Source organism: Euprymna scolopes, chromosome 14 (genome assembly GCF_053919585.1).
Source record: "Euprymna scolopes isolate OS-2025 chromosome 14, ASM5391958v1, whole genome shotgun sequence".
In the NCBI taxonomy this organism is placed as follows: Eukaryota; Metazoa; Mollusca; class Cephalopoda; order Sepiida; family Sepiolidae; genus Euprymna; species Euprymna scolopes.
In genome coordinates, this window is record NC_136495.1 from 80535500 (window position 1) to 80561199 (window position 25700).

The 25700-nt window shown below is 33.4% G+C and overlaps 1 protein-coding gene across 1 annotated transcript; it reads right to left on the bottom strand.

The window, feature by feature from the left end:
* LOC145293115 (protein adenylyltransferase FICD-like) lies at positions 1–24881 on the bottom strand. The gene is made up of 3 exons (XM_080139497.1): positions 24493–24881; positions 3104–3300; positions 1–1045 (listed from the first exon to the last, which is right to left on the bottom strand). The coding sequence occupies exons 1-3, from the start codon at positions 24764–24766 to the stop codon at positions 149–151; spliced, it is 1368 nt and encodes a 455-aa protein (XP_079995623.1). The 5' UTR covers positions 24767–24881; the 3' UTR covers positions 1–148.
* Between the last annotated feature and the right edge of the window lie 819 nt (positions 24882–25700).

The window sequence follows — 25700 nt, forward strand, 5'->3', positions numbered from 1 at the left end:
ACATTTTTCGTTCCGTTACGGGTATGTACATCAAAGATTTTTCTCTATTTTTGTTTTGTCAATTAGGTAATTCTGGATTTGCACCAATAATATAATATTAATAATAATAATAATATATGGACAATTTAAAATAAATAGGTTCGATAGTTCAAGGTTGGTCCAAGATGATCAGCTGTTGGTGGTCATTGTATAAATTTGGAATCGATGTCAAAGACAAAGTTTCATTTGACGGGTTCTCAACAGAAGCTAATAAGAATTCATCCAACGTTCTTTCAGCACATTCAGCAATGAACCGTATAAAAGGACGGATATCGCCATCATTAGCCATCTCTAAGGTTTCGTAATAGTGAAATCGGTCTTCAACTTTGATTGAAACTGGAGGAAAACCCGCTCGCATGAGTATAAGGTTCATTAATAATCTTGAAGTTCTACCATTTCCGTCGTAGAACGGATGGATGGAAACAAGTTTATAATGGGCCAACGCAGCAAATTCAATTGGATGGATTTTCGAGGCTTCTTCCGAATTCAGCCACAATATAAATTCTTGCATCAATTTTCCCAGATATTTTGCTTGAGGTGGACTAAAGTTACCAACAAATACTTGTGTCCGTCGTATTCGACCAGCTTCAGTTGGATCTACATATCCTAAAACACGTTTGTGGATTTCAAGGATATCATTTAACGTTAACTGACCAACTTTCCCTAGAAGGGTGTTATTCATGAAACTAAGTGCTGCGTCAATTCCAATCACCTCATTCTGTTCATGTAGACTTTTCCCGCCAATTGCCAATTTTGTTTCAACGATTGCACGTGTCTGTTGCAAAGTCAGTGTATTCCCTTCAATAGCGTTTGTATGATAGATATGAAGGAAATATGCCTCTTTCTTAGCACGACGCAAACCAGGATGATTAGCTGGTATTTTGTAAAGCTCGTCTCGTTTCTTGTCGATACGGTTGAAATAGTTCTGGTCAATTTCTTCAACAAGAGGCAGCGTTCGCTCACTGTTAGCCAAAGCTTTGCTGTGCGTGGGGCTTAGAATTAGAGCCTAAAAAAAAAAAAAAAAGAAAAAAAAATATTGTTAAAAAACTAAACAAGAATGGTTTCTTTATTTCATTTTATTATCGAAATATAATAAAATAAGATCAAAGATATAAGTAAGATCTATTAGAAATTCCATGGTGGTTTCTACAGCAATCTGCATGATTTGCTGCTAATCATAACATTCCTTTAGAAATAATGAATGTAAGAGTCAATGCTATAAAAAAAAAAACATTCACTTTTCTTTTTTCAAGATAGGCATTACACGCACAACGAAGGAGAAAAAAAGCAACCTTAGGAGAAATTAGCATCCTCAATAATGTTGGGTTAAACAAAGCTAAAAAGGAAAAAGAAAACAAAATACCAACGTTTTATGTATGACATGAAAAGAAATTGGAATCTTAGGAAGATCTCCATTTCAGTAATTATAGGAATAACCAGACACATGAAAAAATTTTTTCAAAAACTACCTTGCAAATATAACCAGTAAACCAAGAGAAATACAAAAAATTTCACTTAAAAGGACGATTAGAATCTGAAAAAGATCTCTCGGTTGAAATATATAAGATAGCGGGTGAATGTGAAGTTAAGCGTCATACAGTCTGATCAGTACTAAAATGGGTGGCCATTTGGGGAATACCAGGTGCCGTATGTGCTCTCTGTTTATCTCTGCATTGTTTTCAGTCATCCTGGACTTCTGCTTGCCATTGGAATCAAGCAATGTCAACTCAGGAGAGGAATGGTTAGAGATTGTACAACCCTTGCTTTATAATCCAGCATAAGTCATCCATCATCTCTCCAAGATGATCAGATGGGTTTTCGTTGTGCCAACAAATGAACATCCACCCATAAAAAAATTACAATGGATCCTTCTTTGAACGTTTTCCATACATGAAATGCAAATTTACTATCATTATAGATTTGAAAAAAATCCAAGATTTATCAATTAACCATCACTTTTGTAGATTATAATGGATTTAATATAAATTTTATCAAAATCTAGTAGAGTTACACAGCATTGCCTGGGCCAAACAGGAAATAAAGTTGCATTTGAACACACCTGGTATTCTTAGAATATTGAGCACATTTTCATCACTACATTTTACTTTCTATCCTGGGCAATGTCGAGTACATCTTGTATATAATAGTATAACAAAATATATTTATGTCGGTTTTTCCTGAGCAACACAGCCTTTCACATATCTGCTCTATTCACAATATTAAGCAATGTTGGATTAATACCTGCTCTATCCAGATAATTGAGCACTTTGCATATGGTTTCTATGCAACATTTTAAAGACAGTGTGCGAGAGGCTTCCAAAGCATTGCAAAAATTAAGCACTCCCCCATCCAAGATATACTTCACAAATATATTATATAACTAGCTGTACATACCCGGCATTGCCAGGTAAAAATCATATTGCTGAGCAGAGGGTTTAGTCACATACTATTTAAGATACATCTAAATATCCTAAGTTGTGACGATTTTCCTGAAAATTCACCATATTTTGGTTTTTGGAAGCATAAAATATAGCCATTTTCATCTATGAAATTCAAACAGGGCAATAAAATCTCAGTTGAAAGGGAAATAACTCCTAGATTAAATGAAAACTTATGTTTTTATACGCAGCTGATGTTGGTTATAATAAAAATAAATTAAATGTAAATTAAAAAATAAATTAATTTTATATAATATTTCTAAATAGAATACTTAAAACAATTCTATTGCCAATTTCCATTAAAATTTAGAACTAATTATTAAAATAAATGCAAATGAGATAACCTCTTGAACGTTGATTGCTTTTGAATTAATACTATATAGAGAAATCATGCAGGAATAAAAGTATATAAGAGTCCATTTTCAGTATTCAAATGAATTTATGAAACGGTATACCTTTTATATTAATCAAATTGTGAACAAACAGACATGAATACAACTTTATTATAATAGATATGATATCTATAATAATAATAATAAAATAATATATCTATAATAAACACATTATTATATAAAATATTTTTCAAGAAATTGTGAATGTGAAAAAGCAACACCAAGATTGCTTACCTTGACATAAAGATGGTTTGCAAGCACAATGTCTTTTTGATACTTTTCTATGAATTCTCCATATTCATTCAGAATATCCGCATGTTTCGGATCAAGCGCAATTGCATGTTGGAACAACTTGAGAGCTTTGTCGTTCTTGCCCTGCGCATGCATATCCATAGCAACATTCAAAGAAATCAACGCTTCTTTCTTCAAATCTGAAAACAGAAACAATTCTTTTTTATGAAACAAATCTGGCATACAAATTGTCCTTAATTTCCGCATGCACTTTTGGTAAAATCATTTTTTTTTTTTTCATTTTTATATTTCATGAGAAGTACTTTAATGGAATGTGTTCTGATGAACTCATAGTACTTGTGACCCCTCAATGTACATACTTCCGATTAACCTGACAAGCAGCAAAATTCTACGCCTTCACTGCTGAGGTTTATAGATGCCGAAAAACCTTCTTCCTAATAGCTTCTTCTTTTTAACTACTAAACTTTGAAATTCTGTTTCTTGCTTCCATGACTGAACTAACCAGCAGAAGTTTGAATGTAACGTGAACAATCTCACTGCTCAACTCCCTACAGTGCCCTGTTTGACACGATTCTAAATAGTAGTCACTTATGTTCAAAGTAACAATATGCCTTGTTTGGGGCAAAAAGGGGTAAAAAAAAAAAAAACTAAATAAAAAATAAAACAACTTTTTTTTTCTTTGATTTTTATACAACGGATTGCATTGAATTGGATTGAGAATGATAGGAATCCGATTCAGATATTTTCGTCTCTAAAGAATTAACAGAGTCTAAATATTGGAAGATTTTAAAATACGGAATTGGAGTCAGATATTTTGAAATCTTAGTAGTCAGACCTTATAGCTTCCAACTCCACAACCTTGCTTTGTACTCTCCCTACTATTATTCATTTTAACAGTTTTTACTCCCCTTTCCACTTTGCCCCACCCCACCCTTTTCGAGATTATCTGGTTAACTTAGTTTCTTAGAAAAAAACGTGCTGAAACTTTTCTCAGAAAATTAATTATCTTAATGCAATATTGTTTGTTATTTACCTTTTTACATAAAAGAAATAAACTTTATTTCCACATTAAAACTGCTATTTGTTTGCATCGTTCTTTTTTTTTTTTGTTTGTTTCTTTTCATGTGATACTATCGACGACCCTCCACAAAGTGTTAGGAAAGAAAAACATTACATCAAGAAGCCCTACCAGAAGCTACTGCATGGTCCAGAATCCATTCACCAAATGGCAATACAGCAGCCCCAGTACTTTGCACCTGCTGATAGGACAGCTTCCTTATTGGTCAATCCAAGATTCAAGTCCCTGACTGTCAGGTGGATAATGCCAGCCCAGTTAAAACGTTTACCTCCAGCATCCTTACTAGTGATATGGCTACAAGGATAGACATAGAAACCAAAAATTTCCAACATCTCAGGTGACTGCTCACGCTAAAATACTGCCGACCTAGAATACAGCTTATTCTCCTTTTGTCAGAAAAATCACTCAGTCTAAATAATGTAGCCATTACAAGACTGATTTTTAAATATCAGTAATTTGAATTGAGTTGTCTATTTTTTTAATACGATGGATCAAGATGCACCATTCTTGCTTCCTCATAAAATTTGATTTCCTTAGTTAAAAAAAAATAATAATTAATTTATCTGATTTTTGGAATATGACATTTTTGTTCTGTGACAGGTATATAAATCATAAAATTTTTTTATGCATTCTTGTTTTTTGTTAATTAGGTTGAATCTGGACTTGCACCAAAAACAATCATACAAGCATTCAATAAATATTTTATTTAAAAAAAAAAAAAAAAAAAGTGTGTGTTTTATTTTACTGTGAATGTGTGTAATCACTGCAAAGGCCGTGATGTTTTCATCGAAATTCAGAGCGCAATTTCAACATTGACATAAGTCTCAATCATGCAATCCTGATCCATCTTATAACAGGACTCTCTCTTTCAAACAAAACCACAACACCAGTTCAAAAAAGCATTCCAATCAGTCAACAACAAACGACAGATTTACAATCAGAACTCTGAGCCCAAGTGGATGAAAAGTCCAACCAAACACAAACTGATCAAGACACACCATTCTTGCTTCCTCATAAAATTTGATTTTTTTTTAGTTAAAAAAAAAAAAAAAAAGATTAATTTATCTGATTTTTGGAATATGACATTTTTGGTATATAAATCATAAAAATCATACCAGCATTCAATAAATATTTTATTTAAAAGTAAAAAACAAATGAAAAAAAAAAATCCAAATTTCAGGAGCAGAGAAACGTAATCGGTCATCTTTTCTGCTAGAATATATACACACAAGACTTTTTAGTCCATTAAAAACAGGTAAGAGTTATAACCCATTGATTTGGAATGAGTGCTTTATGCCTAATTAATGATTGAATATGGTTAAATTTGTTCTCATTTTTGCACTAAATATTAATCCCTAACTCTGCACTGAACAGATACACATTAATACTTAGTTAACTGCACCTTATAATGAAGGGCCATACAAAATTTCAGTCAAATCAACTCAGTAATTTCTGAGAAAATTTCTATAGTAAATGTGATATTGTGGTAACTAATTCTTATTAATCGCTCAAACAGATACTATAATACTTAGTTCACTGCACCTTATAGCAAACGTCCATACAAAATTTCAGTAGTTTTTGAGAAAAAGTGGAACCGAACAGACAGACAGACAGAGAAATCTTTATCTTCTATTATATAAATCTCAACTGTCTGTTTGTTTGTGTGTATGTCCACTAAAAACTTTTGACAGACACATCAAACATTGACGAAAGATCAGTCTCTCAGCCAACAAATATAAAAAAAATTGTCCAAAAAGCATTAATTCTTTGGCAGTCAACTGGGCCGTTTTTTACTTCTTTGTTGACATTTTTGCAAAGTCATCATAGATCTAGCAATACAAAATTTCCTTAGCCTTATATCGAATGCCGCCAACATTGTTTGTCACTGTGGGTGCGGTGACTAAACTGTTTACTTTCTTTTCAATTCCTTTTCCTCTTAGGTGTTACAGGTTTGAGCCTACCCCCCCTCCCCCGCTCGCACAGGTACTCATTGCTCTTTTAATTTTTTCTAGAGTTTTGAAACATTTTTTTTTCTTAGGGCTGTGTTGATCAATACCCTTACCATAAAACCTCTCCACATCCAGGAAACGCTGGGTACTCCTGCTAGTTTATTATATAAAGGAAAGTTGGCTGTGTGCTTGTGTGTGTGTTTGTATGTCCTCTAAAAACTTTTGTCATCAGCATTTAAGCTGCACGAATGTGGGAGTGTTAGAAAGAGCGATCTCTCAGACACAATATTAGCATTACAAGGTGAATTTTTCTTTTTGGTTAATTGTTATTTTATCAACTTCATCATGAAAAGAGTTGTTTAAAAGATGTTTAAAACCGTTTTAATTATGCAAATACCATCAATAGTTCAAAAGAATTTTAAGTACCAAAATTTATACTTTTCCGTGGACATTTTTCTTTAGAAAAAGTGGGCTAAATTACAGATCTCAACATTTCAAGAAATTCGGTAATTTCGTCACCATTTATTTATTTTTTAAGCTATTCTCATGAAACTTGGCACTCTTATGTCAAATTGTGTGCTATTTCTAATTATGCAGTCAAATCTGATGTATCTCTTTACCATAAGCCATGAATGATAAATTAAGATGGACAAATTTCAATTTTTTTTCAAATTGGTGCATGGTATCATACAGTGGGTGTCTATTCATGAACAAAACAATAGGTATTTACCTACCTCCCCACCAAAGGGGAGCTTAATTTGGAGTGCAGCCATCAAATGCCTCAAGAGCATTCAAGGTCAGTCTTTACTAATCCCCTTAAAAAAAAAAAAAAAAAAAAAAACAAAGAAAAAATTTGAGTAGATATGAATTAATCTCAGAAATAAATCGAAGAAAATTTTCATGTAGATTTTGAATTTCTACAAAAGGTGGAAATTCCCATAGTCGACCAGAACTTATGCATTTTGGGACCAGTCCAATTTTCGAAATAAACTACTAATTTATATTTTTGTTTGAAGGAGGGAGTCAGGAAAAAACCTTGCTTTCGATGCTGTTTGTAAATTGCGCATGTGTGAATGGTTGTTTTGTTCTTTCATTTTAAAAAGCTAAATTTGCAGTATACTAACATCTGTGTCATCATAGTGCCATCAATAATGTGTTTGCTTATGAACTTCACTTTTGCGAGTTCACATCCACCACGCAGCATTTTTCTTTTTTTGTTTACAAAATTTTGCTTTCAGTTTCGCTTCTGCCTGATATCACCCAAGTTCCGTTTTTTTAACCAAATTTTATCAGACAACGCCTACACCACCCCCACCAGTATATTATAAATATCACTTGGACCACACTGCAAAACTACTCAAGATCATGAGCTGTAAATCTTTGAACATAAAAAAACTGACTGACCATAAGGTCCACCATCTGGTAGGCACATTACTTTTGGAAAATCTCAAGTTGGCCAAATCACAGCATGGAACCTTGTATCTAATAAGATATTACTATATTTCAAATGTCAGCCTATTTCTTAGGTGATTGCTCTTCTCTTAGCTAAATATTTCTCTTACCGCAAGCTTGTTGTTTGCAAGGGTTGCAACTACGCATTCCAATAAACATGTAGCTGTCTTGTGCATGTTTACAACAACTGTTTAAAGTTACAGCTTATTTTATATTCAATTATATTCAATTAATTTAATGATCAAACAATACCTTAATATAATTTAACTTTCACACAAGTTTTATTCAAATAAAAATTCAGTAATTTGGTAAGAATAGAAAAAAAATAAATAAAACAGCATGTGCTTCTCTAGGCTTCTAGTTTAGTATTTTTATTTTTTTTTCAATTTAAGAGGTTTTTTTTTAAAAAGAAAAAGTATTTATGGGATTAATCCCCATCTCATCTATAAGTTTATCTTCATTGAATTCTTAATTGCATTTTGACATTAAATTCTCTACAAATCTATCAGACCATATATGGAATATTGTTGTCATATTTGAGCTGGTGAATATCTGCCCCATTTGAAAGTTATCGATAAATTGCAGAAACGTATCTGTAATTTGATCGGTTTTCCCCCCACCCTTTCTCCCCCGCAACCTCTCTCTCACAGATGGGTTGTTACTAGTCTCAGTTTTTTCTATAAATATTATTACGGTATGTGTTCTTTGGATCTATTCCCTGCTTCCTTTGTTCTAGTTTGTTTAACTCATTGGTCTAGTGGTCTCCAACAATTTACTGTTTTGATACCTCATTGTAACACAGCTTCCTATCAAGTAACTTATTTCGAAGAACTGCAAACTTGTGGAATTATTTTTATTCTGACTGTTTTCCTTCTACCTATATAGCCTTGATATTTTCAGGACTAAAGTTAACAGGCATCTCCTTTATTTGCAATAATCATCTTTCATTCTTGTTCTCTCCTTACATCAAGTGGCTTCATGCTTTTTCTGGAGCGATTTCCATTAAAAAAAAGTTGATATGCTATAAAACAAATAAACCACACAGTTTCGTAATTATAAATAATTTTATGAAAGTCTCTGAAAGAAAAATCAAGATTGATATGATCTTTCTGACTTATTTTAAAATAATAGCGACCGATTGTTCTTGCCACATGATAATGTGGCGCCAACCCATTTAGGTTTTTTCTGATAACACAATGATTAAAACTTCCTGCCAAATTTGAAAGATTTACTGCGACTTTAAGAGACTTGAAAATAAAGAATTTGTATTATCTTCTCATCAATTGTTTTTGCATAATTCATTTTATACAAATACTAGCACAAAGTGCCTGGCCTTGTCCGATCGTAAAATATGCTTAAATATAATTCATGCAGATTTCGTATTTATTACTACAGAGCCAATTTTCTATTAAATAGTATATTGTATCTAATATATACTGATTTCAAAAGTTAAAAAAAAGCAATGATTTAGGTGCAATCAGTTAGAATCAAAAACCAAAATATTTAGCACTCTGGCTGCGTTCCCTACCATTTGAGCAAACCCAACAGACAAAGATTTTAAAACTAAGCCACTTCAAGTTATGAATGAATTTGTGCATGTGCAAAAATAATAGAAATCTGTTGGCAAGTTGAAATGAACATTTTGCAGTTCAACTTTGTTTTACGTTTTGGAATTTTTTTAGATGAGGTTTCATTATTCGTATTTGGATTTGTCGAACTACTGTTATCATCTTCAGTGTCATTTTCACAATGTTTTGGTCAATGTAACCTCCGACCTTCTTCATGTGTATCTTGTCGAACTCAAGATAAGGACCTGTGGCACAATGGTTAGAGTGCTTGGAAAAAAAAAAATCAATTTGAAGGTTCAATTTTCAGTGCAACAACCAAAAAATACAATCGAGAATTACTTAGAACTTCTATCCAGTTATGACTGACTGAACGAGAGCATGTTTCCCTCATGAGATAAATAAAAGGCTCCATTCGAAATTCCGTCCAGATTCCCTAGTTCAACAGAAACATCCCCAATTTTGACAAAATACACATGAAGGTTGGAGGTTACATCGGTTGAAATGTTGTGAAAATGACACTCAAAATGAGAACAGTGGTTCGACGAATCCAAATAATACAAATATTTCTGTACGTGTTATTCATCCATCCAAACAAAGATTTTACTCGTTATAAACTATTTTTGGCGTATGATTACTATTTCCTGTTAATTTCAGTGTTATGTGATCAGTAGTTTAAAAGTTTATCGGTTAAATATTTTCACACACATACATTCTCTTGGGGAGAACTTGAATGCCTACTAGACACTATTCTCGAGTGTTTAAGGTCTCTCTGTACAGGAGTTTGTCAGAACAACCTGGCATGAGGATACTTTTCCCTAGAAGTAAACCCTGACCAAATATTCAAACTCACATAGTATCCATAGCCCAAATAAGATCTCACTATGGCTAACTCGCATTAGCTTTTACGAGGAATGGTGCACCTTCCCCAAGTGATGTTACCTCAAGTAACAGCACAAAGCTGGATACTCCACCAGACTAGATGAATTCTTGTCCTGGAATCCAGTAAGACAAAGATACCAAAACGATATACTACACATATGAAAATGGTTCATTGAAAAGTCGAAATTTATGTTCTAAATTTCTTTACTAACTCAGTGTTTGAGAGATAAAGAACTTTAATGGAACATTCAAATATTTATGTATCTCATATAGAGTTCAAGAGTTAGCCTTAGGTAGTGGGCCCCTTGATTTCTGAGAACTTTAACTGAAGTAAAATAAAACAAAAGACATACATCTGTTTTATTTATATAGATTAAAAGTAGTACAATTTACTATATCATTATCATCATCGATTTAACATCCGTTTTACATGCTGGCATATGTTGGACAGCTTTTAGAAACTGACTTCCAAACTCACCTATCTCATTCATTTTGGGATCAATCAAGTGTGTAAGAGTCCCTATTTACTTGCCTCATGATGGCAGAATTAAACATAAGGTTGGTTTTTAATGAGGAAAATCCGGCTGTGTGTGTGTGTGTGTGTGTGTATATATATATATATATATATACTAGCAAAAGTACCCATCGTTGACTGGGTTCAAAAACAGCCTACAGAAAATGGACTCTGATTTATGAAAGTATGATAAGTTATGAAAAGGAAGGGTTGTAAAGAGATAGCTTCGAATTTATGGGTATCAAAACCAAAGCAAAATATGATGAAAGTAAATATAAAATAGATAAACCCCATAATTTATTATACCATACCTGTTCACATTGAAACACTTATCACAATATTCTGTGGATCTATATTAAAAAACCTTGTTAAACTTTGTGACATATTTCCATTCTATGGAGGTCAGGTGCGAACGAACACCCCATAATTTTATTATACCATATTTTTTCAAACTGAAACATAATTATCAAAGTATACTTACGCAGATAGATATGAAAAGTCTTTATTAAAGTTTGTGCCTATTTCCATTCTATGGAGGCCAGGCGCGAACACAGACCCAACAATTTTATTATACCATCCCTATTTAAGTTAAAACATACTTATCAAAGTATTATTATGTGCATCTATATCAAAAACACTTGTAAACGTTTTTTTTTATTAATTTTTAAATTTCTTATTTCCATACTTTGTGGACCAGACGCGAACGCAGACCCCACAATTTTAATGAACCACCGTTCTACCAAATCAAACATACCCATTCCTGTGTCTCGATACATCTTCTATCATTATATGTAATCAGTTTTTTTAAAATAGTCAACCATATAGGAGCCTATTTGTGATCAGACACACACACACATTCAGCTTTATATTATAGATATATATATACATATATATATATATATTAAATAAAAATTACAAATATATATATATATATATATATATATATATATATTTGCTGATGACACTATGTGCTATAATAAATGAGGAAAAAACGAATGTTCACCTATCCAAAGCAATGGTAGAAACACTTAAAAATGATCTTCAGTTGGTAGTGGAATGGGAACCGTAAATGGATGGTAGCATTCAATGCTACTAAGACTAAGCTTCTTTCCTTTAACAACTACAAAAAAAAAAGAAAAGAAAAGAAAAAAAAAAAAAAAGAAACCTTCTCAACCACAGATTACCATGACAAATAATACTCTATCTTCCCAAAATTACATACATTGATCAAGGAGTTTTATTTTTATAATGAAAATCATTTTTAAGTGATTAATAGGGATGCATATGCCTTACAACAAATCTAGTAAGTATGAGTATTGTGGAGTTATTTCCCATGCTTTTGAGATTTGTTTTCAAAATGGTGGATGAGACAATCACTCGTTGGGTATTCATAAAATTTGATTTACTTATTTAAAATTAAAACTACTTGATCAATTTATGTCATTTTTAGAACATGATATTTCAATTTCGTCACAGGTACATCATGCAGATTTTTATTTTTTATATAGGGAGGATTCTGGACAAAATCCTAAAAATTTAGCAAAACTATTGTCACTTGTTTTTAAGGAACTTAAAATAAATATTTTTCATGAGATTTTGGTAAAGTTGTACAATGCAATTCATCCTCACCCCATGTGAGATTCTACTTCTTTGAGGTGATCTGAAAAACAAAGCACTAAAACAAAAAAGTCAATTATTTTAAAATTTAGAGTGAAGAATCAGTTTTACGTATAAACTTAACATAAAATGATCATGGGTCAACAGTTTTTAACCGTATAATGTATATAAGTGCATCTAATTGAAACCTTTGTTAAAAGGAAAACAAAGTTATGTGACAGTTTTCTTTGGTGGGGAGGGGAGTCATGCTGAAAAAAATTAAAATGTAATGATGAAAAGTACTTTTTTTAAAAAATACTTTTCATCATTTAAACAAGTTTTATAGACAAAAAAGTTAATTTTTACAAGACTCTCCACTAACCGTAAGTCCAGGTGGCAATACCTACCTCAAAATAAACCAAGATTTCATTAAAACGAGAAACACTTGGTTAAAATGCTATATCTGGTTGAAAAGCATATGATCATTTTATGTTAAATTTATATGTTAAACTGATCCCTCATGCTAAAGTTTAAAGTATTTTTTTTATTATTCTTACCACCAAGTCTTTCAAGATGTTTATAACTACTTGCAAATATAAATGTACTTAGAGTGAAATGGGGTTTAACAATATCTCAAAACTATGTTTCAATAATATAGCATTAAAAACATTACGTTACAGTAAGTTCCATCTGAATCATGAAATTGAAATGAAAAAAAATAGACCAGAAAAATATAGTCGCCATCTTCATAAAGCAAAAGCAAAATTATGTTGCATTATTTTCTTATTATGGCATAATGATTCACATTAGGATTTCAGCATTTACAGTTTCAGTACTAAGTATCGACAAAAATTCCACAGTCGATCCCAGAAATGGTCGAAGTAGTTTACAATTTGAAAGTCACAAAAAATTGCCAAAAGATAAACACTATTGGATGTAATGGTTTAGGTTAGGGAGCAAACATTATTAGCGACATAAATTATTTGTAAGGTGAGAAATTAGTCAAAAACAATTTAGTTTACCTACTAAGCACTTACACACGACTAGGATAGAATCACTTTTTTAAATTTCAGTTGGGACATAGGGAGAAAAATGATGAAATAATACAAATGAAATTTTTTTCTGGTTTCATTTCAGCATTAGGGTCTAATAATGTTTTTTGTATAAAAATAAATTATTTTTATTTTTTGTCTGTCAAATAATTTACGCTGCTAAACTACACATTTACCATTTTTTTTTTTTTAATTTAATTTCCAAACTGTATTTTTCTTTTCAAATAATTTATGTCGCCAAAGGTTAACCAGTTGGAGTTAAAAAAAAAAAAAAAAAAAAAAAAGTAGCTTTAAATAATTGTAAACTACTTCAATCAATTCCAGGGCAAACTATAGTTCACCACCAATACTTAGGACTGACTCTGGATATCCATTCAAAATGTGAAGGTCAAAGAATTTTCGTAAAACATCAACATTGATGATTTAATCAGAAATGCCAATTTCGTCATCCACCACACGCGACCTAAAAACAAAAGTTTTGTTTTCGTCTCCATTGTTTCCCCGACCTCATTTATTGTTAAAATATTTATTTATTTATTTTTATTATTGAAGCTAATTCATTATTAATCTAAACATGAATTAATCAACTTTCAAACTTAACGAATGACATTAAAACCAACAAACAAAAAAGTTGTGACCACTAAACGTCAAACTTTATTGTTTCAGTTTCCATCAAACTTTTGAGCTAGCAACAGATTTAATTCCCCTCCGTATGTAACATGATGCAACAAATTTAATTTAACATTATCGTCATAACTTTTGTATCATTTAAAAGAAGAATCTTCTAATGAACTAATAATATTTTTTCAGCATAAGAAAATAACGAAAATGCGAGACTAAAATTGTGTTTAAATTATCAATGCTTTAAAACAACGTTTCTATGTAGTGATCATTTTGAAAGTGTAAATACACAAGTTTAAAAAATCTAGTAAAAATCAATTAATGGTCAGATTTTCATGAAATTTTCCATACTTACTCAACTTATATTTTAAAGGTAGTTTTCGTTAAATATGAGGGGAATGGGTTTTGATCTTCCACCTCCTATATTTCATGTTACGAAAACTAAACAAAATAAATTAAGGTTGATAAAAATTGCTACATTAAAGCTGAAGAATTTAAATTAAAAAATATTTATTTTTAATCTACTTATAGAAAATCATTATTTTACTTGAAGTTGTAAATAAAAAATGGACATAAAATCAATATTGTCCATTTTTTATTTACAAGTAAAATAAGTTTCTTTTTTTTAATAACATTTTGAGTAAGCATTTTTTGTTTCTCACCTCTGCATGACTTATATTTTTATTTACTATAAATCGAATATTGGTACTTAGAAAGTACCGTGTTGAAATAATGACATTATTGAGAAAGTCATTCTTAACATAGGGAGAGGAAGGAGTTTTTGTAACTATTCTGTATTTTCACTAAACAATTTTATAATAAAAAAAATACCATTTGAATTGAACTTGAAAAATAAGGATGTACAAATTTTTGTGTAAAATCAGCCACATCATCACTTTGTGTCTACGTATAATTATGCATACTTTTTACAGAAGCTGCTAATTGCTTTAATTGAATCAGAGAAACAGCATTTTTTGCAATTGTTTATGTTAATTTTATTAATTAGAGGCCTCTGTACATTTTTTAAAAATAGGTGCTAAAATCAAGTTAATCCCCCCCCCCAGAAATAAAAATCTTTTAAAATAATTTCAAGTTGTAGTTGAATTTGCTATTTTATAATTGCCAATAGTAATTTTTTATATTATATGAAAATATTTTTTAAAAATGGGAAAACCTTACTAAAAATCTGTTTAAAACATCATATAGAATATTGGAATTTTATTCTATTTAAATCTTTTAAAAATCAATTATTTTTTAGAATTCTGTTTTTTTTTTTTGTTGTAATCTAATTAACTATATAATATATATTAGTGTTGGGACGATTCCTAAATTTTTTCCAATTCTGATTCCAGGAAAATGTTGATTAACAATTTCAATACAAAGTATGATTCCGATTCCTGTGGAATTGTTGTTTTGAAATATACCATTATATAATCAAAAGTTTTTGTGTAGGGAAAAAAATTTGGTTCAGGGAAAAAAGTGGAAATACAATTAAGGGAATTTTGAAAACGATTTGATTTTTTTCATAAAATTTCTTTCATTAAAGATAAAAGTCAAAACAAATATTTTAACCATGAATTAAACATGCACCATGAAATTAATAACAACCAATTTCAGGAGTTATTTTATATATTAAAAAATATAAAGAAAAAGTAAGTCATGATTAATTCAACAAAAATACAATAACATCAAATTTCAAGGGGAATAACATGTTTTGTTTATTTAATCTTTTGATATTCATTTTTTTTTATTGTATTTTTTCTTTATCTTCGATAACTCTTTAAAATTTAACATTTTTTTTTTGCAGCTTCAATCACTAACTGATTTTTATTCCACTTTCTAGAATATTCTTATTTCTAAATGAAATTTAAAAATAACTAAATCTTTGATTAAATTTTTAGCCTTTTATATTCAATCGTCTCAAATTATTCCTATTTATTTATTTGACTTTTTAAAAATATTTTTAACAATAATAATGTTATTTTTTAAATCTAAATAAATTGGTTTATCTCTATATTTATTTTTATTATATAATTATATACTTATCGTCCTTTAATGTCTTAATTTACCTCTTTATTTCTATATAAAAAAGTAAATTTTTGGTAATTGTTTATTTCTATTGTTAAATAAAAGTCATTTATTTCACTTTCAAAATCGCCTCCACCTTAATGCTGTTTCTGACAACCTTTTTATTTTTATTTTTTGTTAAGGGTTGGGAAACATTTACCCATGCTCACATCACAACTGTGATACCAGGCATTGGTGAATGTCGACCAAGCCCCTACAGTCCTTTAGTTGAACGGCTCTGAGTGACTAGTTAGTTTGCAAAGTTAGGGTTCAAAGGATTTTCTTTTTTTTTTTTTTTTAAAAGTTAAACTTTTTCCTTTTTTAATAAATTTTGCACATTTTCTTTCTTTTTTTTTTGTTGTGCAAAGAAGTTCTAAAAAAATGTTTAATTGCTTCATTCGCAGAATATTTTAATGAAATGTAAATTTCTAAAAGAAAAAAAAATGTAAATTTCTAAAAGAAAACAAAATTAAATTCACTTACCGCATTTATTTAACAGATAGTAAAATGATTGTTTTCTTTTGTAGCTTTCGAAAGATCTGAAGCGGAACCGTCAGTCAGCATAATATGTAGTTCTAACGTTTTTGTTTTGGGATACTTCAAAAAAGCTGACCAACTGTCAAAGTTTTGCAAACTGATACCACGTGATCAGTTTCACTTTAGTTTTAGAAACATTTCCTGAACAGCCTTCATTCAGAAAATAGAAAGTACATATATTGTTCTATCAAACCTTTTATTGTTTAAATAATTTGACTTTGCTTGTTTTATTTTTAACAAATATAAAGGTTGACAAGACATGTTTCATTTACTAATGAGATTTTTCATTCGTTGAGTGTCCGTAAAAAAAAAACAAAAAAAACTTCCTAAAAGATAAGCGCCCCCCCCCCTTTTTTTTTTAATCACCAGTTGGAAAAACCACTGATTTTTAACATGATTTACTTGCAATGAGAGCACTGTAAAATCGTTTTTCTCTAAGGGTTAAGTATTCATCAACTTTTTATGGACTTGACGCAGTTAAGCTGTTTTATACATAAATAAACTTCACTCACAAATAAAAACAATGTTACCTTGCATCCCCTAAAGTTTTGCACTAGTGCAAACAGATAACTAATCATGAGCTTTGAAGTTTCGAAGTAGACAGACAGCGCCTATGTAAGTGATAGAATAAGAAAACTCATTAAGATAAAGATTACCTTTAAAGTAGTTAATAAAATTCTTGTATATCATATTAAATATGTTATGAAAAGTTCTATGACGTTTTTATCATAAATTTTTGACAGCATTAATCTCACTTCAAACAAACAGTTCAACTTAAAAATATAAGAGAATCATAATGAAAGAATCATAAATCTAAGGTATTTTTTAACGATACGATTCCTACGATTAACGATTCCGATTAATCGTTCCACCACTAATATATATTATTGAGAAAAAAAACGTTGATCTTTTAATAACATTGATTTTATGTTCATTTTTTCATTTATAAATTCAAGATAATTTTGGAATGGTTTTATGTATAATCATAAAACTCAGATCAGCTTGCTTGCTTGGGTGTTAAAATTGTCCATCCGCTTTGTGACTTCCGATTTCCAAAAATTTGTCCGTTTACCTATTTCATGATCGCCTTGTCTTAAGTCTGATATTAAAAGTCACTGCTGCATACACAAGGTCAACAGTCATTTTTTTGTTTTAACATGTTTTCCTTACAAAGCAATGTAATTTAACCCCATTCAGTTAAAAAAAAAAAAAAAAAATTATTTAAATATACAATGGATAGCTATAATTATATTTATAAACATAGTTACTGCTTTTAGTAGCGCTCCTGTGTATGTCGATTTATTTATTTTTTTTGCAGGCCTTACTTAAAAAATATTTTCTCTTCAAAGAGGAGGGGAGGTAGAAACTTGGTTTTATTAGTGCTTTTACTAGTGCCTTCTTTATTTTAATTAATGTATTCATATTTTTAAAGATTTGCTTTGAAAAGTTCTCACCGTTAAATATTACTTAATCAGTTAATTATTATTTCATGATATTTTTAAGGCTGTTAACACACACAAACTAGAGTATAATGCTCACTCTCTACTCATATTTTTTTCTTTTCATTTTTTTCACTGGATTACACCGCTCTCATATAATAGATTTTTCATTTAATCTAAGGGCAATGATAAGACCTTTATTATCAATGTACTCCGCATTGTTTTTGCTGGTCGCAATGTTTGTTTTTGTGTGTATGTGCATTCAATTTTTGCATGTGCGCGAAATTGTGTATTGTTTTCATTGGTCGCCACGTATGTTTTTATGTAAGCATGCATTCATTTTTTGCGCGTTTACACATTAATTCTTTATACTTACTTGCACGTTTATACATTAATTCTTTATACTTACTTGCGCGTTTACACATTACTTCTGTATACTCACTATTCCATAGCTAGCTATAACATATACTGACTCAACGGGTCACGCGTAGTCTAGTATAAAATAAATATTTTAATTATTTAAACACTTCAGCTTTATAAAATGTTGCGAATTTATGAATCTAAATTTATTCTGTTTAGTTTTCATAACATGAAATAGGGGGGAGGGGGGGTAGAATACTTTTAAAACAAATTTCCCTTGTATATTTAATGAAACTTACTTTCATGTAAATTAAATAAAAGATGAAGTATCGAAAATTTCATGAAAATCTGACCATTAGTTGATTTTCGCTAAATTTTTTAAACATGGGTATGTTTATGGCTTCAAAATGATCACTACATAGGAATGTTGTTTTAAGGCATCAATAATGTAAACACGATTTTAGTCTCGCATTTTCATTACTTTCGTATGCTGTAAATAAAAAAATTAAAAAAAAAGAGGTAAATATAGGGATACGGCGTAAAAAGCAAATTAGGGTGGTCGGTGTTCTGCCATAGCATATATTTACCTATTATTTTTTAAAAAGTAGCACAATATCTTCTCTGCATAAATACCTGAATATTTATTGAAAAAAGAAAAAAAAATATTGAATTGCGTAAAATTAAATAGAATCCAATAAAAAATAATTTAATTACAAAATTAAATCCAACATTACTGTTTATTCGTGAACAAGTTAAGGATATATATATATTTTTTTTTTTTTTTGTTAGCAGTTAAAAAAAAATAAAAAATTACTTGTGACTCTTCAAAATTTGAAAAGATTTTCAAAGCATTTAAACTGTCGAATTTAAATTGACTTTTGAATCACTATGTTCTATTTGCAGTTCTTGCTGTCCTTTTCTTCATGTCCTCGATTCGCGTAACTGAGACGAACAGCACAAAATCTTTCACCAAGCAAATGGAAGAATGCCACCCACACACAAAAGTCAAACGTCTTTTATCACCGCGGGGGCACCAACTCATGCAAATCAATACCAACCAGATTTCTCGTCCCATCACGCAGGCGCAGTGTCATTTGTGCATTGGACACTACAGCAACCGGCTCGTCATACATTGTCTACACTCCTCCCTGATCACAGCATGTGCAAGGTCGTGCTGGTAATCTTCGGCGTGTACTTTGCCGCAAGGGTGGTTCTGGGGTCTCTCCATTCTGTGTTGTCTGTGGGCCAGGTAGTGTCATACCCTCACTATCATCCGAAGTCTCATCTGCTCTGCCAGGTGGAATGGCATCTGGTCGGTTTTCAGAGGGTTCCCATTTTGGGTTGGTTGTCGGCCAGGCAGTGTAATACATGCAATGTCATCTGAAATCACATCATTTGGATGACCAAAGGGGAAGGTATACGTCCGGGGTCGTATATCCTTCACATGGCACGGGATACCATCAACACCAATGGATTGCGGGCTGATCACTTCTGTTACTATTCCTTCTTCGAACTTGGATGTGCATCGATAACCTGGCAGTTTTACACATACAGGGTCACCCACATGGTATTGGGTTTGTGCAGAGGCTGGTAATGTGGGCATTAGGTCGATGTTCTTCACCCTAACTTCATATCTATAGATCCTGTTGGCAGGTGCAGTACATGATGATCTATCGTCCTTGGTCATGACATTGTACCAATACACTGCTTCCTGAACAGTGCATCTCGTTCTGGCTGCAATCCGCTTAATATTGCGGTGGCATCGTTCTGCAATGCCATTGCCTGCTGGCACATATGCACACCGAAACCGCAGGCGTACTCCCCAACCAGTGGAAAACTCCTTGAATTCCTTACTGGAAATGCAGTGTCGTTGTCAGTAAGCAGTTCCTGCAGAAGGCCACACTCCAAAAATATCGACTCAAGATGCTGAATGAGGTGTCTGGAGTCCTATGACAACATCCGCCAAATGGTAAAACGCGCTGGACTGCAATCCGTGAACGTCAGAAAATGTTTGCTGTTAAAGTGTGTTATATCCATCCCCAGCCTTTGCCAATTAGCTTGTACTGCCAATTTTCCTGGCTTCCAATTAACTAGGGACGGATCAATCGCCCGACATTCCTTATATTCTCCGATAGCTGACCTCACATCTGCTTTGGTAATTGTTGGACAAACCTGCCGAACGAAATATGCTGTACGTCGGATGCCTGGATGCCTACTGCTTTTATACAGTTCCATGATCGGACTACTAGTCATTATGTTATTCTTTGCAGCACAGGTCAGAGGTAAAGGCTCCGTTGTGGATTTCATTCTATCAAGCCATCTTTGTGGAACACATGGGGTCTGCCAAGTTCTGACTCGTCGGGACCAAAGAAACCAGTGATACACACTTACGAAGTCTGTTTTTAAGTGTATAAATTTGCACTTCTAGTGAAACGCAAGGTTGATGCCCTTCAACACCGCATCTAGTTCAACCAAATTAATATGCTGCATGTCACTCATGGATCGCAGCCAACATGCATCTTCAAAGACAATAGTGTCATGTTCCAGGAGCATGCTGGTTGCCAGGGAACTTGCGTCCACTCATACATTGACATCTTGTCCGTTTACACACCACCGACCCTGTGAGGGATAGCTGTACTTCACCCTGGCTATTGTTTCCTGGAGCATTTGTTGAAGTGGAACATCCTCTGTGGTGTCGTCCCATCCTTGGGTCACGGTGTTGGCCAGTTGCTTTATGATTCCTGTTGCTGCCCGTAGCCACCCACACACTGGCAGATGCCTGGTCAGTTTCCCACACAGGGAAAAAAATGGCTCGACGTGTTACAATCTCTGGAACATCTGGAATCATACTACCAGAAGTCCATGCTCCCACCAGACCTCCAATCCAAGCATTCGTGTGCCAACCTTCAGCCGCTCTGGTTCCTTGCTTCCCAATCCAAGTAGAAGATGCTGCTTCACTCGTTTCATGGGCACCAAGCTGTTGTTGATAAATTATATATGCCGATGTTGCTTCCTGAACAGTTGCATCTTTGGACAAAACAGCCTCGACAATTGCCTGCATAATGGATGGGGCAACGTTAAGCCCAAATCCCATCCTAGTCAGGCAGTATCTTTCCCCCTTCACAACCACGGTTTGAGACGGCTATAAAAAATGGTGCACATGTATCTGGAGGTAGGCCTTTCTCAAGTCTAACACTGACACGTTGGACCCCTTCCTCCGCCAGTCCCTCAGCTTTTGTGAACACACATCCGCACGTGCCATGTATGCGTCCACATGGTCGTTTATCTCGCGGTAATCCATAACAGGCCGCACTTTCCCCTTGTCATGCTGAACAATCGCCATTAGTGGGATTAATCCCTTGGGTGGACCAAGCTCTTTCTTCGGGTATGGTATCAGCCATCCATTGCGAGTCCTTCCGAATGTGTTTGGGCATGGTGTATTCAGGTGTCTGATTGATCAGCTGTTGTGGTGGCTGCTCATTCGACCATTTCCAGGTTGATGTCCAATGTTTCTTAGTTGGGTCGAATACAACATCAAAGTCAGGTCGTTCTATTTTCACTGCAACAGCAGTGCTGACACCGCAAACTTCCTTCGGGAAATTGGCCTCACTGTGTTCATTTATATGAATGCCGCCCAACAGGCGGATGGCATCAATTCCGAGCAAGAGATCGAATCCCAATAGATCTCCATCCATAGTCAACATGTCCACCACCACAGGGATCCTTTTATCCACCTGCAAACTGACCTTGGTCGCTCGTTTGTTGGTCATACTCTTTCCGTCAACAGTCAGTACCTCTGTCTTGTGTCCATTCCGTGGACCACAAACCGTACTCCTTACTAGAGATTGGGTGCACCCAGAGTCAATCAATGCATCCCGAATCACTCCGTTGACACGCACGCGCTTCACTGGAAGGTCGGTTCTCATCCTACTCAGGGTGAGAGTGGCGTTCACATCTCGCTCCTGTTTCCATTTTCCGGACATTGTGACGCAATGTGTCCCTCTTTCTGGCATCGGTAGCATCGAATGCATGGTGTACGGCGCTGTCTCGATCGTTTGAGCTGACAGTGCTTAGCAAGATGGTTGGCTCCAGTGCAATTGAAACACTGCAGAGAGTTTTCAGAGAGCTTGTGTAAAGGCACTTTTTCCGTGTCTGACCTGTCGACAGCGGCTGCAACCCATTTATTTACCACGGACCTTGCTCGGCTGAGCATACTTTCTGTTGGGATCTATTTGATGTCAGCAGATGCACGCAACAACTCCTGAGTAGTCATGAATGCATACTTCAGCATCTGGCTCGGAACTCATCCAAACAGACTAGAGAGCTTCGTTAACGCAGCGTAGAACTCGTCTACCGACCTGTCCGAGTGTAAGGTGCGTCTTGCAAACTGCTTGTATGCCTCACATTGGTCAAGCGCAAAGGCCCTGTGCAGTGCATCTTTCACCCGTGTTACATTATTCTTCTCTGCATCTGACAGCTGTTGGTAGATGGCGAAAGCTCCTCCAGCTAGTTGCAAGGGATGACCTGTTCGACTGTCAACTCCCGAGAGCTTGCAGATAAGGTCCACTCTCTCTAACCAGTCTTCAATAGATGTTGTGTCGTCATATTCCGGTACTAATTTTAGGTCGAACTTTCCTTCAGTCATAATACCGAGATAGCTTGAAGCAGTATCTTTTATTTGCAGTTCTCGCTGTCCTTTTCGTAACTGAGATGAACAGCACGAAATCTCTTTCACCAAGCAAATGAAAGAATGCTGCCCACACACAAAAGTGCAACGTCTTTTTTCACTACGGGGGTGCCAACTCATGCAAATCAGTACCAACCGGATTTCCCCATCCCATCACGCAGGCGCAGTGTCATTTGTGCATTGGACACGACAGCAATCGGCTTGTCATACATTGTCTACAACTTTAAAATTCTTTGTATTAAAATATCGAAAGTTTAAAAAATGAGTATCATGAAGAGGTCAGTATTTATTACGAGGTTAGCCCAGAGTATCGACGAAAAACACCATGTGAATTTCAGAAATGGTTGACGGTTACAATTTGAAACACATTTTTTTTTGCCACTTTAAAAAAAAAAAAAAAAAAAAAAAAAAATTATTTTATTAATTTTTTTTTTTAGGTACTAACTCTTTTTGAAAATCTCCTAATCTAACCTTTCGCGTGCCTGTTTGCGACTTTCAAATCGTAAACGGTTTTATTCATTTCCTGGATTGATTCGAGAAATAACAATTGCCAGTCTTGAAGGATTTCTCTTTCACTGACTAAAGACCGAAAGAATGATAGTATCAGAACAGATACTACATTTTAACATTATTTCGAAAAGTAAAAAAATAAAAATAAACTGAAAATCATACTGATTACACAGGTTCTCGTTAGATCACCGAAGTTAAGCAACGTCGTTGAGTATGATTAGTACCAAAAACGTGACTATCTGAGAAAACCAACGCTTTATTACGTAAAAGAGGATGTCGTCACCTCTCTGTGAGCACTCCAAAATCTGACGGGGAATATACGTGACTAGAGACCGCTTGCGAATTTGACATTTCCATCGCAATTATAGGGTACTACTGCACTTTATTGATCCGTGCTGAAATAATATTATTATTTAAAAAGCCATTTTTAACATGGGGAGGGGAGCGTGTTTTGTACCTATTTTGTACTTTAACCTTACAATTGAATAAGAAAAGCATATTATAAAACTTTAATTAAACTTGGAAATACGATTAAAAAAATAGCGCGAATTAGTAAGTGCATTATTACTGCATTAGCACCAATTATAGCATACGTACAAATAAACACCGGTTTTTATTTTTCAAATATTCAAAGCAGACGAATTTTCTTAATGGTTGTCATTGATGGGTTAAATTTGAGTCCCATCGATTGTTTCGGCTTATTAATGTCATTAATCCTGATGGTCGAGTGGCACTTTGTCTTTCCTGGCTCAACATTAAAGAAATGTATAAACATTGGCCGAAACGTTGTTGACTTCAACTATGGTCTGCTGGAATTTGTTTCCCCTGGATTTTTCTACTCAGAATTCATTCCGGAAAGATCGGGAAGGTTGCCAACATCTTAAGTGAAAGGGATTTTTTGTGGAACGAACTGGATTTGAACTTGGAACACCCAGGTCGTCAGTTAGTATCATTAGCCACTTGACATGAGAATGCGGCAATGCCATACATTCCAAATTAAAAAAAAAAAAAAAAAATCGATTTATAATAAATAAATGGAAAGAAAAAACAGTCTCTGTTTACCTGAGTTCAATGCAGTTTTCTGCCTTCCTCGCCAAATCATCGACGTCCCAAAATGCGTTTCTGTTTCTTTTAACGCATCTTTATTTGTTTTGAAGAAAGACGGCGAGCACTCTAGGTTCAAATGGGATGAGAGGAGCACAAGCAAAGCCCCCACTAAACTGACCACAAATACAGAACTTAGTACCAAGTGTGACATTGTGTCAGGTATTGTTCTTGAATCAAATAACTGTTTGAATGATTGGATCATTTTGTTATTATTATTGTCGTCTTCCATTCTGACAGGCGGTATCCTACGCCATCTTTATCTCTCAAACGAAATGGACACGACAGCCTTTAAAAAAACAAGCAGAGTTGGTAATTTGGGAGATTATTTAGTTTGCAATTTTTTAATTTAAACACCAAAAATTTATTGCCTAAATGCATTTAAACAATAAATTCAATGTTATTAAATCAGCAAACTGAATTTTGATAAATTGATCAAAATTCAATTTGTTAACGTAAAGTTTTACAACGTGAACGCAATCAAAACGGTGATACAGGAAATGTATTTCTTCTTTTATAAAGTTCCGGATATATCAACTACTTTCACTGATTTTTTCCCCCTCGGTCCCAATGGCGAACAAAGTCTCGGCCATTCTTGTAATAACTTATACCCTGTTGACTGTAGTCTATTGCTGGTCCTGTGCAGTTCTAGGAGGTCAACTCTCACAGGCTTTGCTTTCTCACTCTGAGGGGTTAGTTTATTGTCTGATACGCCTCTACTGGGAATGCCGATGGGACTGCCCAGGCATTTTTTGTAGACCAGAGTGATCCTTCTCATGGGCGCTGGCTCTTCAATCCCCCATTCGGACCCTAGTGTCATATCTTCTCGTAGTGGGAGAGTAGATAACCGCTAAGTTTTCATGAAAAAGTTTGGGTTTTTTAATGAAATTATTTAAGTTGGGAATTAGTTCAAAATAATTGTTTTCAAATAAATTCCTAATTTGTTATATAAATAAGTGTTTTAAAAAAACGTGTGAAATGTTGAATACCTATTTACTTACCTCCCCACGAGAGCAAAGTTAGACAAAGTTTGTTTGTTTTTTATGTAGAATTTAGGATATTACTATTTAGGTGTTTTGTAATGGGACGAGTATTTTGGGGGTGAGCCACTAGCCAGCTTTGAAGAAATATTTTCAGTGAAAAATATTTTTTGTGTTTATAATTAG

Coding starts and splice junctions, on each gene's coding strand:
- LOC145293115 (XM_080139497.1), bottom strand. CDS start 24,766: ATGGAAGACGACAATAATAATAACAAAATGATCCAATCATTCAAACAG. Junction 3,301..24,492: donor GAAAACTGCATTGAACTCAG/GTAAACAGAGAC, acceptor TTCTGTTTTCAG/ATTTGAAGAAAGAAGCGTTG. Junction 1,046..3,103: donor CAAACCATCTTTATGTCAAG/GTAAGCAATCTT, acceptor TTTTTTTTTTAG/GCTCTAATTCTAAGCCCCAC.